Source organism: Onychomys torridus, chromosome 7 (genome assembly GCF_903995425.1).
Source record: "Onychomys torridus chromosome 7, mOncTor1.1, whole genome shotgun sequence".
Lineage (NCBI taxonomy): Eukaryota > Metazoa > Chordata > Mammalia > Rodentia > Cricetidae > Onychomys > Onychomys torridus.
The window spans coordinates 68,741,799-68,754,088 of record NC_050449.1 but is presented as its reverse complement, the minus strand read 5'-3'; the positions used below and the strand labels follow the sequence as shown (position 1 = coordinate 68,754,088).

Genomic DNA, 12,290 nt, shown 5'->3' with positions numbered 1-12,290 from the left:
AGAGAGGCCATCAGGAAAGTTCAGCCTCCATAGCAGAGGGAGGCCCAGGATTGAAAGGGGTCATAAAGAGAAGTTAAGGCATGCCGCCATGCAGCGGTGTTATAGGCCCCGAAGAGAGCCCAGAAGAGGCTACTGGTGAAGGTGCATTCAACTTGCAGAGGAGAAACCAACATTTTGGAGATGCCAGTACCATGAGACAACCACCAAGGACAGCAGCTGTGGCGTGGAACTGGCTTGAGTCTAGGAGCAAGCCAGTAAACAGTGATTCTTCGTTGCCTGTTTCAGTTCCTGCCTCCAGGCTCATGTCGTGAATTCCTGCCTTGCCTTCCCTTAGTAGACTGTGACCGGAGCAGGTAGGCTGAAATACCCTTTCCTCCCAAATTACTCTTTGTCCTGGTGTTTCATCATTGTGATAGAAACCCAACTAAGACAATATCTAACCTAAAAATACATACATATATATGTATGTATGGCTGAGGAAGTCAGTTTCCCTCCTTACTTTATCCGGGACATTCCATGTGCCCAATACAACATAACATAAAAATGGAATGCCAGTTCCAAGGCTAGGTCACAAAAGAGCACTGCTCTGCTTCCGTGTCCCTCTCTTAGGTCACCTGCTGGAAGGGAGGTCAGCTACCAAGTTGTGAGCAGAAGCTATGGAAAGGTTCACACAGCCAGAAACAAAGAGCAGGGCATCCTGAGAGATGTCACACAGTCAGCCGACTGTAGCCACACCTACATTCTTAGCAACCTGGCAGTGGAGTAAGAACCAATGCCCAGGTGTCCAACTCTCAGAATCCCGTGATATAGGGTGTCCTTGTGCTAGGCTGTTTAATTTTGGGGTAATTTATTTCAGTGCTGGAGATGGAACCCAGGGCTTTGTGCTTCTCAGGCACAGGCTGGACCTCAGAGCTAAATCTTCTATCTCGGGTGGGAGAGATGGCTCGGAGGTTAAGAGCACTTCCAGAGGTCCTGAGTTCAATTCCCAGCAACCACATGGTGGCTCCCAACCATCTGTAATGAGATCTGGCACCCTCTTCTGGCATGCAGTCATACATGCTGTATACATAATACATAAATAAATCTTAAAAAAAAAATCTTTTATCTTAGTTTTGGGGTGATGTGTTATGTAGCAATGAACATATAAGATACAAAGATAAACTGCATAAGTTATAAAAGAAATTATATATTCCAAAGAGTTACGTTAAATTTCTTACTATTATTTTTATTTCTTTATTTCTTTATTTATTTATTTAGTTTTTGGTTTTTCGAGACAGGGTTTCTCTGTGTAGCTTTGCGCCTTTTCTAGAACTCACTTGGTAGCCCAGGCTGGCCTTGAACTCACAAAGATCTGCCTGCCTCTGCCTCCCGAGTGCTAGGATTAAAGGCGTGCGCCACCACCGCCCAGCTAAATTTCTTATATTAAGCACAATAAGAATTAATAAACCACTGGGTGGTGGTGGCACACACCTTTAATCCCAGCACTCAGGAGGCAGAGGCAGGTGGATCTAAGTTCAAGGAACTAACAGAGTGAGTTCCAGTACAGCCAGGGCTACATACTGAGACCCAGTTTAAAAAAATACACTGTTGCCAGGTGTTGGTGGCAAAGCCTTTAATCCCAGCAAATTGGGAGGCAGAGGCAGGTGGATCTCTGTGAGTGTGAGGCCAGCCTGGTCTACAGAGCGAGATCCAGGAAAGGCGCAAAGCTACACAAAGAAACCCTGTCTTGAAAAACCAAAAAACAAACAAACAAACAAACAAACAAAATAAAACAAAACAACAGCAAAAAATATACACTGTTATATTTTAAAAAACCATTAGCGGGATCTCAATCATTTATGCCCTCCTCAAGGTAGGAAGATACTTTTAAAAATGGCTTCACTCACAAAGGAGACCTTTCGATATGCTTGAGAAATGATTTTTCATGCTTCATCAAAGCAGTCGGGCACAGTCTGGAGCGTTTCCTCCATTACTGATTCAAAATCAGTGGCATCTCCAGAGTGCCCGAGCACCTGTCTGTCCAGTGCTGGGGACCAACCCCAAGGCACAGTGCATGTCAGACAAGGGCGCTAACACTGACGTACAGTCTCAATGCTGCAGGAGGATGCTCGGTTAACTCACATCCCTTGGAGAGTAAACACAGTCCTAAAAAGGGGATGGGCCGTGGACTGGAGGGCTCTTTCTTCCTGAGCTGTGTGACTGGAAATGCGCTTGTGCACACCGAGTGCGATGTGGCAGCCGTGCGCAGTACCTGTGAGGAGCTCACGATCCTCCGCTTGTCCTTACACCAGTCCATGCAGAGGACTTTGTTTCCATGGCCTTTGAGGGTCCTTCTGGTCTTCATGACAAACTGGCCCAGGGCTTCCACCCGCTCTGCCACCTGGTGCACTGTAACGACAATGCCACGGTCAGTTCTGTCCCCCAGGGCCAGGCTGCAAGCCTCAGCTGTCCTAGGAACGCCTCGGGCTCCCTGGCATCCTCGTCTTACTTTTAGGTCTTGCAAAGCTTTCTTCTAAGGTTAGAGAGCAGAGGTACCACGGGGCTCTCTTCTGTGGGGAAGACCTGACAGTTCTGAGTTACTTCTGCATTCATGGGTCCCAAGGCTAACCAAGACTACTTCACATTTCTAGAGCACTATGTAGACTTTCCTCTTGGCCCAGAGAGATGGGCAGAGTGGACAGCAGAGTCAGACTGCTGTCTCCGTGTAACAGGCAGACACCAAGGCTCCGGAAGACTCCTTGGATAATACAAGTCCATACAACTTGCTGGGAGCCAGGCTGCAACTTGGGGATTTTACCTTTCGGTGTGTGTGTTCATGTGTGTATGTGTGTGTGTGTGTGTGTGTGTGTGTGTGTGTGTGTGTGCAGTGTGTGTGTGTGTGTGCATGTGTACATGTGCACGTGTGCGAGTGCTTGTGTTTTCCAGAAGACAACCTCAGGTGTCATCCTCAGGAATAATATCTATGTCTTTGAGACAGGGTCTTTCACTTGGCCTGGAATTCACCAATTAGGCTAGATGGCTACCAGGGTTCCTCCTGTCTCTGCCTCCTCAGCACTGGGACTAAAGGCACATGCTACCACACCAGGCAGTTTTATAGAGATGCTGGGGACTGAACTTGGGTCTTAGTACTTCCATGGCAAGCACTTTACGGAAGGAACCGTCCATTCCCAGACCCTACCCCTTTCTACTCACTAGGGAAGCTGACTTGATTAAAAACCACCCACCCTGGCAGTAAGCTGCCTCTAACTGTCCCTGTGCCTAGCCAAGACCTGGGGCATGATGGGAGCTGCAGGAACCACCAAACAAGCGCTGAGCAATGATGACCATGCAAGGCTGCTAAAGAATTGAGTTCACAGAAATGGACACTGTCCTGAACGTCTGGACAGAATCTGCTCGTGACATCGCTCTACCAGGGCAGAGCTCCACAGAGCAGTTTCTCGGGGGGCTAGGACCTGTGTCTTTTTCCTGAGGCCAAGGAATAGCTCATGGGCTTAGAGAGGGATGTTGATGCTAGTCAAGTAATGGCGAGGAAATGAACAGTCCATCATGAAGCTGATGGGAGACAGAGTTCTGCAGGGTTCAGGGGCTCCCCTCCACAGGAGGCAGCTGAGGGCTACCACTCTCTGGTTGGTTAGTGGTTGAACCAGGATGATAGGCCTAGGCTCAGTGTCTGCAAGCAGGGGGAAGATGGAACAGCTCAGGGAAGGCCTGGTTCCTGCGGTCAGGGCAGTGGGATATTGAGCTTCCATGGGAGGAAGCTGGGGCAGGCTGATGGGGAACACCCCCTTCCTGTTGCCAGGGCTATGACAACTGTACCCCTCATAGACATCTTCCGTGCCTCCCTTCCTGTGCTCTTACCGCCCCTCTGAGTCCAAAGAGCTGTCTTATGGAACCATAGTGTAGTGAGCCACACCAGGAAGTAATGCTGGCTAATCATCTACAGGCCTTGCCGAGCTGCACCACCCCAACAGTGCCCTTCACAACAAAGGTAAGCTCAAGGTCACTCACTGCATGCCTTGGGGCCCTTCAGTCCCTGTTTGGTGCTCACCCATGATGAGATTCTGTCCAGGTACTCTTGTCAGGAATCCCACAGGGAGATAATTGACTTTCTAGAGGGACATGCTACCATCTGTCCCTCTGCTGCTGACGGTGACTGAGCCCTTGGTGAAGGTGGTCTACCAGTTAGCATCCCACCTTCTAGCATGAAAAGTACCGTATGGGGATGGGTTCTGAGACCATCTAAATAGGGTGCTTCTCCCCCAGCTTTTGGGGAGTGCTTCTTGAGAGAGAGTCTCGCTTAACTCAGGCTGGTCTCAAACTTGCTGTGTAGCTGAAGATGGTCTTGACTTTCTGATGTTCCTGCTTCCACTTCCCCAGTTCTGGGGTGACAGACATGGGCCCCCATGCCTGGTTTATGTGGTGCCTTGTACATGACCCCTAGACTTCTGCTTCTCCAGCTCCAACGCCTTCATGGTACCATGCACTAACAGCTGTTACCACACTGCTGGTTGACAGCTGGTGATTTCCCTAAGCCCATTGTTCCTTCTACACCCACTGACTGCTTTCCCCACCTGGCCTAATGATTCATTATTGACAGCAGTGTGGACTCCACTGTATTAACCAAGTCATAATCGGTTTCTATGACTTCTTTTCCCCATGCTGGGAATGATCTAAAAGCACTTTATCACTGAGCCACATCCTTAACCTTGGGTGTGCCAGGAAAGTACTCTACTACTGAGTGACATTTTTGGCTTTTCTGTGCTGTACTTCAATGCCCAAATTGTCCTTGTGACCCAGGAGAGGGCCCACCATGCAGGTGCTTACGACTCCCTGCCACATTTCATTATCTTTGGGAGCTCCCAATCCAGGCAACTTGCACTAGGCCAACCATGAAATCAGTCATTTCTCCAAGAAATGTGAGTGTCCCTTGAGAAGAAAGAGCAAAGGTGTGCAAAGAAGTCCCTAAGAAAATACCAACTGTTTCAGCACAGTAGTGCACGCCTGTAATTCCAGTATTCACGAGGCCCAGACAGGTGAATCTCTGTGAGTTTGAAGCCAGCCAGAGTTATATAGTGAGAACCTGGCCCAAAAACAAAACAAACAAACACAGCAAAGATACTGAAATAAAAGAAAACCTCAACGGTAAAAACTCTTGTACATTACAAAATACTGTGACGGTGCTCAATGCTTCTGCTGAAGAACCCACCGAAATGCTGAGAGCCTATTTCACAAACAGCACACCACCAGCCTCCTGCAGACACAGGCCTTTCAAGACATACTGGAAAAGTTAAAAAACAGACTCAATTTTCTGAATTCTTACAGGCCTTTTACACAAGCCTCCACTGTTAGGGAGCATGTCCTACATAATTCCTTTTAAAGATTTATTTCTCTTTACGTGTATGAGTGTCTGCCTACATCTATGTATATGCACCAAGTATATGCAGTGCTGGAAGAAACCAGAAGGGGGCATCAGATTCCCTGGAGCTGGAGTTACAGACTGTGGTGAGCTGCCATGTGGGTGCTGGGAACTGATTTGGGCTCCTGTGGAGGAGCAGTCGGTGCTCTTAACCCCTGAGCCATTTCTGTAGTTCAGTTTAATATTTTATATTGAAACCCCTACCCATATTCTTGCAGCCTCTCTTGCTTCAGGATTAGGGGAAGCCTTGCTCTCCAACATCCCTCTGAAAAAACAAGATGTCTCACCAACTAAAAGAGGGCCCTCGTTATATAACTCCAATTTTAACACATCCCAACTATCAATTATCCTTTTTCTTCGCGGCTTCCCTTCCCACACGGATTCACTCCCAACCTACTCCATCCTGCTTCTATCTGCCAAATCTTGCAAGCATTGAATTAAAGAATTACAAAAAATTAAATATCAGGAAAATAAAAGAAAATCTGGAAATGAGCTAAATATGTATTTGTGGGGCTGGGCTGGAGGCAGGAATGATTTCTACTTTGCCTCCTGACAGATTGTTCCTCCAGGATGATAGATATATATATTTTAAGAAGTGTTGAACACTCTGGTTTCTACAATAGGAATGCTAACTGCTTAGGGAATTTGGCTGGCAGGTAAGCTTCAGGAAGCCAGCGGTGTGCTCTGCTTGAGGCATCTGGGACTAAGAAGTCTGTCTCGGCCACACACAGCCATCTGCCATCTAGCAAGTCACCTCTCCTCTTGATGGTTTGGTCCCTTATCAGTCCCTCTTGAGAGCTACTGAAGCCTGGCACAGAGGGGACACTTGCTAACCAGAAATGGGGACACAGAGACAACAGGGGCTGTACTGGGCTTAGGGAGATGTCTGACTCAGAGAATGAGACTATGTACGGGGCTCTCAGTGGGCATTCTCAGCTAAGGAAAGCAAAAGCCCAAAGCTGTGGTGACACAGTCAGGGACAGCAAAGGGACTCATCACAGAGAGCAGAGTGATGCAATGTCTGGACCCCTGTGATGGCTGTTATCCACTGACAGTGACCACTGTCGTCAGAGTGACGTAGATCTCTCTTTTTGTGCCCGTCTCTGGCTGCAGCATGGTGATGACACAGGGGAGGGAACCCAGCCGGGGGACTCCTCTCTTTGGTAGAGGCCTCTGCAGAGACCACAGCACATGCTGTGCCACACTCCTGTGGTCCCTTTAAGACATGTCTGCAACAGCCTAGAAGCTGATCCAAAGGAACCTGTTCCCTGAGCCATGTCCAGGGTGTCCGCTACCTTCACTGCCTGCCTGCTCAGCTGGAGCCCATGCAGCTTAGACTGCTGAATATTCTGAGACAAGCACAATCAGAACCAGAAGCCACTGCTGAGACCCCGAAAGAGGGAGACGAGGAAGTGCTCAGCTGGTGTTAAGTGCCATGCCAAACACCTCCAGAAGAAGACTGTCCCTGCTCTAAGTAGGCTTACAGCCTGGAACTAACAGACAGGGCAACACCCAGGCATCAAGCACTCTGTAGTGTGACAGTGACTCACAGGTCGTCATATGAGGTCAGGGAGCCATAGGGTGGTCCACATCACTTGCTGGCAGGTTGTCAAAGGTAATGGCCTTAGAGCATGAATTTAAAGGGGGTATAAAAACTGAGGTAAGGAAAGGACAGGTAGGAACCTCCCTCTCTTCCTCTCTCCCTCCCTCCTTCCCTCCCTCCCTCCCTCCCTCCCTCTCTCCCTCCCTCCCTCTCTTCCTCCCTCCCTCTCTCCTTCCTTCCCTCCCTCCCTCCCTCTCTCCCTCCCTCCCTCCCTCCCTCTCTCCCTCCCTCCTTCCCTCCCTCCCTCCCTCTTTCCCTCTCTTCCCTCAGACATGTGCCACCACACCAAGACTTTTGGTATATTTGGACAATATCCCTCATTTATTACATTGGGGTTAGGCAGAGGGCTTTATACAACAGCTTGAGAACATGGTTTTAAAGTTCTATTTCTGTTTGGTTTTTCAAGACAGGGTTTCTCTGTGTAGCTTTGCGCCTTTCCTGGAACTCACTTTATAGACCAGACTGGCCTGGAACTCACAGAGATCTACCTGGCTCCGCCTCCCCAGTGCTGGGATTAAAGGCATGCGCCACCATAGCCCAGCTAGTTCTATTTCTACAGGTGAGGGAGCCAAAACTCAAGAGGTGCTGAGGACTTTCTGTACACATACTTCAGCCTGTGAGAACAGGTACACACCTTCAACAGTGGGATCAACTTTATGCAGTGTCTGTGAGTTCTTGGAAAATCAAGGACGATGACGTTCAGGCATGGGAGACACCCTAACCGTGAATTCCCATATGGGAACCAGATCAGTGGGTCACAGGGTTGGTCAGGAGACTGCTTGGTCCTAGCTCAACCTCTATCTGGTTATGAGAAGTTAGATCAGAATGCCATAGTATGCACAATATGCAGCTCCTTCAGTAACAAAGCCCTGTGCTGAGCTCCAGGTCGGCAGGGCTGATCGTGATGGCGAGCCCCAGCAGCATGGAGCTTGAGATCCGGTGCATACTGGACACACGCATGGGATAGTGGTTTGCAAACTTCCATTTCAGCTGCAGAAGTCTCCCTCCACTTTCTCTGAGAGGTGAAAACTTACTAGACGCTAGTGTAGACACACAAAAGTGAAACTGGACTGTGAAATCACCAGGGAGGGCTGTGGGACTCCACAGCCACGCCAGCAAGGGGGAAGGCCATTGAGCTACAACGGCTCTCTTACTTCTCAGGGAAGGGCGAGGCTAATGGAGGACATCATTTTCTTTCTCTCTTTCTCTCTTTCTTTCTCTCTCTTTCTCTCTCTCTCTCTTTCTTTCTCTCTCTCTTTCTTTCTTTCTTTCTTTCTTTCTTTCTTTCTTTCTTTCTTTCTTTCTTTCTTTCTTTTTTGTTTTTCGAGACAGGGTTTCCCTGTGTAGCTTTGCACCTTTCCTGGAACCCACTTGGTAGCCCAGGCTGGCCTTGAACTCACAGACATCCGCCTGCCTCTGCCTCCCAAGTGCTGGGATTAAAGGCGTGTGCCACCACCGCCCGAGAACATCATTTTCAATTCCATGGAAGCAATAGGCTCCTTTAAGCCTCTGCTACCCACCCTGAAATGAAAATACTCGAGTTATCTAGCTGGGCTTGTGGGAATAATCTCTCACCCTGGGAGACTAATCTCCCATCAGGGCAGAACTGCCTCTCAGCTTCCAGGCAATACTGAATAACTGGCCATGGGGGTGCACACCTGGAATCCTGGCATTTTGGGAGGTGGAGGCATTAGAATCAGAAGCTCAAGGTCATCCTCAGCTACCTAGCACACTTAGAGACCAGAAAGGGATACGTGAGATCCCATCTCTCAGCTTTTTCCCCAGAATAGTTTCTCTTGTACATAACAGGAGCAACTATTGGGTTAAATGTAAAATGTGTCTCAAATACATTTAATACAATCTCATAAGAGCTTACAAAATTATAAGCGTAAAAGCAAGCCACGATATACATCCAAACATGAACATCGGTGCCGGCAGGGGGTTGCAAAGACTCGCCTCCTCCTTTGCTTTATCTAACTGTCCCACAGTTAGATGCTGGGAGGATCCATTAGAACCACTTCCCTAGTGAGCTCCCTCCAAGCTATGACTGCACAGCAGAGGGAAGAGGAAATGAGAGGCAGGCTGGTGTTCTGCTCCCTCTCCAGGCATCAGAGGGCAGAGCAGGAGGCAGGAGGCGGGCTGCAGGGACACTGGCTTTCTCTCAGCCTGGGTCCTGGGGCTGTATTTCCTCAGAACGTGGAAAAGCAATCGACACACTTGCTTCCGGTCTGTCTAGAGTATGGTTTTGCCTAGTTCCCCTTCATCCATGAGATCAGGGCTCCAGCTATAGATATAACCTTTCACCAAACCACATTTAGAACAGACAGAAACGTCAGTGGCCCTGACTGGTGGTAAATGCTGGGATTAACCCAAATGGAGTCTGGATTTGTACACTGAAAAATGACATACATTTGCTCTCGCAGCTTTGTTCCTTAACATTCACAACTGTCTCAGAGGAGCTGGGACTCTGGATAAAGCTCCCACAGCCCAGGACACTGTGACCGGCCAGCACTTCCCGTTGTCAGCCTGCCTTCCCGATCATTCCTCACTCTAATGGTGAGACTCTGATGTTGAGCTGTGACCTCCTCACATTGTCTTGACACCGTCCCCAAACTCAATCCTTCCACAGCACGTGAGGGATGGGTCTTAAAGTGAAGCACCTCCACATCCCAGAGCCCTCAAGAGAACAATACATCCTCACAGACATTCTGTGCTGACCTGACCACGGTGGACATACTGACCAGTACTTGGTCTTTATTCATTTTGCTATTTCAACACAAAGCATCTCTGCACTCAAGAACACTACCAGAAATCTTCCTTGGCTCTCCTTCAGTAGCTTTGGCAATGCCAGCCTGAGTGTTACCCCTCTGCCTCCTGGGCCTCAGGTGTGTTCTCATCTAGAACAGGTGGTAGAAGAAGGCTATCTGGGGCCTGAGGCTGGAGAAGGTGATCCTTCCTGATCTAAGGGCCATTGGCTGGCCAAATCCATGGCTCCCGATGAGGCTCATCATATCCTTAGAAACTGTGAAGGTGTCACCTTATGAGGCAAAGGGGCTTTGCAGATGCAAAGATGTTGAAGATTTTGAAATGGGACTGTGAACTGGGTGGACCTGATGTAAGCCCAGGGGTCCTTCTCATAGGGGACAATGGAGTGAGTCAGAGAGGGTGATGTCAGAAGCAGTGGTCAGAATAAAGTGGCTTGCAAGCCAGGGAACAGCCTCTAGAAACTGAGAACGTAAACTGTAAGACTATGATGTCTTCAGGCTGTGGATGTAGGGAATGGCTCACCCCAGAGCCTCTGAACCACACTGACCCATTTAGACTTCGGACTGCCTGAGCTCGCCGCTGCCAGACTGTGGAAATCTGTGCAGCATGGGGTAAATAGAAAATTAACACAAGCTGTAGCTGCATGACTGTAAAATGACACAAGTGCTCCTCATTCTCAGCAGATGAGGGGAGCTGGGGGGCTCTGGGAGGAGTCCTCTGCAGGAGATTAGGGCAGCAGGGCTCCTGGCTGTGCAACTGAGGCAGGTTCTACAAGCCATTTGAGTTGTTACTTCAGGCATGCCACGCTGGCCAAGGATCTGGCTGGGGATGAAGTCTAACAGAGAAGATACTGGTCTGAGTGGTGAAGTTACGGGACTGAGGACAGTCTGATTCAGGAATCGCTCATTCCCTTCCCGTTTCCCGTCTCCATCTGTGACACTGACTTAAGAATATTTATTTACGTGTCTGTTTGTTTTTGAACAGGGTCTCATGCAGCCCAGGCTGGCCTCAAACTCATCATGTAGTTGAGGATCACCCTGACCTTCTGATCCTTTTGCCTCGACCTCCCCTGTACTGTCATGCCTGGTTTACGTGGTGCAGAGAATGGAACCCAGAGCCTTGTGCACTGTAGGCAAACCCTTCACCAGCTGAGCTCTATCTCCGGATTGATTTTCCATTCATCTTTAAATTTCCTTTTAAATTACATTTATTTCTTACTCTGTGTGTGTGTGTGTGTGTGTGTGTGTGTGTGTGTGTGTATGTGTGTGTGTGTGTATGTGTGTGTATGTGTGTGTGTGTGTGTGCGCGCGTGTGTATGTGTGTGTGTATGTGTGTGTATGTGTATGTGTGTGTATGTGGTGTGTGTGTGTGTATGTGTATGTGTGTGTGTGTGTGTGTGTGTGTATGTGTGTGTATGTGTATGTGTGTGTATGTGGTGTGTGTGTGTGTATGTGTGTGTGTGTATGTGTGTGTGTGTGTGTGTGTGTGTGTGTGTATGTGTGTGTGTGTGTGTGTGTGATATGTGGACCTCAGAGGGCAACTCTCAGGAGTCGGTCTTTCCTTCAACCACATAACGAGGGTCCTCAGACTCGGCCCAACCTGTTGAACCATCTCCCTGGCCTCACTGGAGGGTTTTAAAAGAAGTTTGACTTAAAAAGGACCACTGAGCCTTCTGTGTTCTGTGGGAGTATACATGCACAAATGAAGATTTGAAAAGTAATTTAGATTTATTTACTTATTATGTACACAGAAGAGGGCACCAGATCTCATTACAGATGGTTGTGAGCCACCATGTGGGTGCTGGGAATTGAACTCAGGACCTCTGGAAGAGCAGTTGGTGCTCTTAACCTCTGAGTCATCTCTCTGGTCCTGAAAAGTAATTTAAAGAACTAAGAAACAAACGTGCCAGTGGTTCACTGACGCAGGCTTTTTAAAAGCCCGAGTCCTAGGTCTGAGGAGATGGCACACATATGAGGACCTGAGTGTAAATAAAGTTGGCACAGTGGTGAGTGCTTGGAATCCCAATGCTGGGGAGGCAGAGACAAGAGGGTCCCTGGAGGTCACTGACCAGCCTAGCCTACTTGGCAAGCTCAAGGTAAGGGGGAGAGACCTGTTTAAAGAATATGGCGGACAGCATTCTAAACAAGGGAACCTGAGGCTGGCTCTATACACACATGCATACATGCATACACACACACACACACACACACACACACACACACACACACTACCCAAGACCTCACTGTGTCCCCCCAGGCCCTAACAGCTTCCCCACTGTAATCCCACCGCCCACTCTATCCCTGTATATGCCCCTCCAGACAGGGCCCTGGCTTCCCCTCAGTACAGCAAACGTACTCCCCTGCCTCAGCTTTGGCTCACTACAGCAAACACCTCCCCCCCAGCTTTGCTTTGCTGTTTTGTTTCAAACTCTCTTCCCTGTGACAGTCTATGCTTTATACAGGTGAGCAATCTGCATCAAAACGTCTTTTCCAGGAGCCACCCTGG

The 12,290-nt window shown here is 48.8% G+C and overlaps 1 protein-coding gene across 1 annotated transcript in view; it reads right to left on the bottom strand.

Annotated features, from left to right (window-relative positions):
* Gnb5 (G protein subunit beta 5) overlaps positions 1–12,290 on the bottom strand; it is a 33,641-nt gene that overhangs the window by 18,867 nt on the left and 2,484 nt on the right. Inside the window, exon 2 of the mRNA XM_036192732.1 lies at positions 2,252–2,388. Coding sequence (XP_036048625.1) covers positions 2,252–2,388 — 137 coding nt within the window. The remainder of the gene's footprint in view (positions 1–2,251; positions 2,389–12,290) is intronic.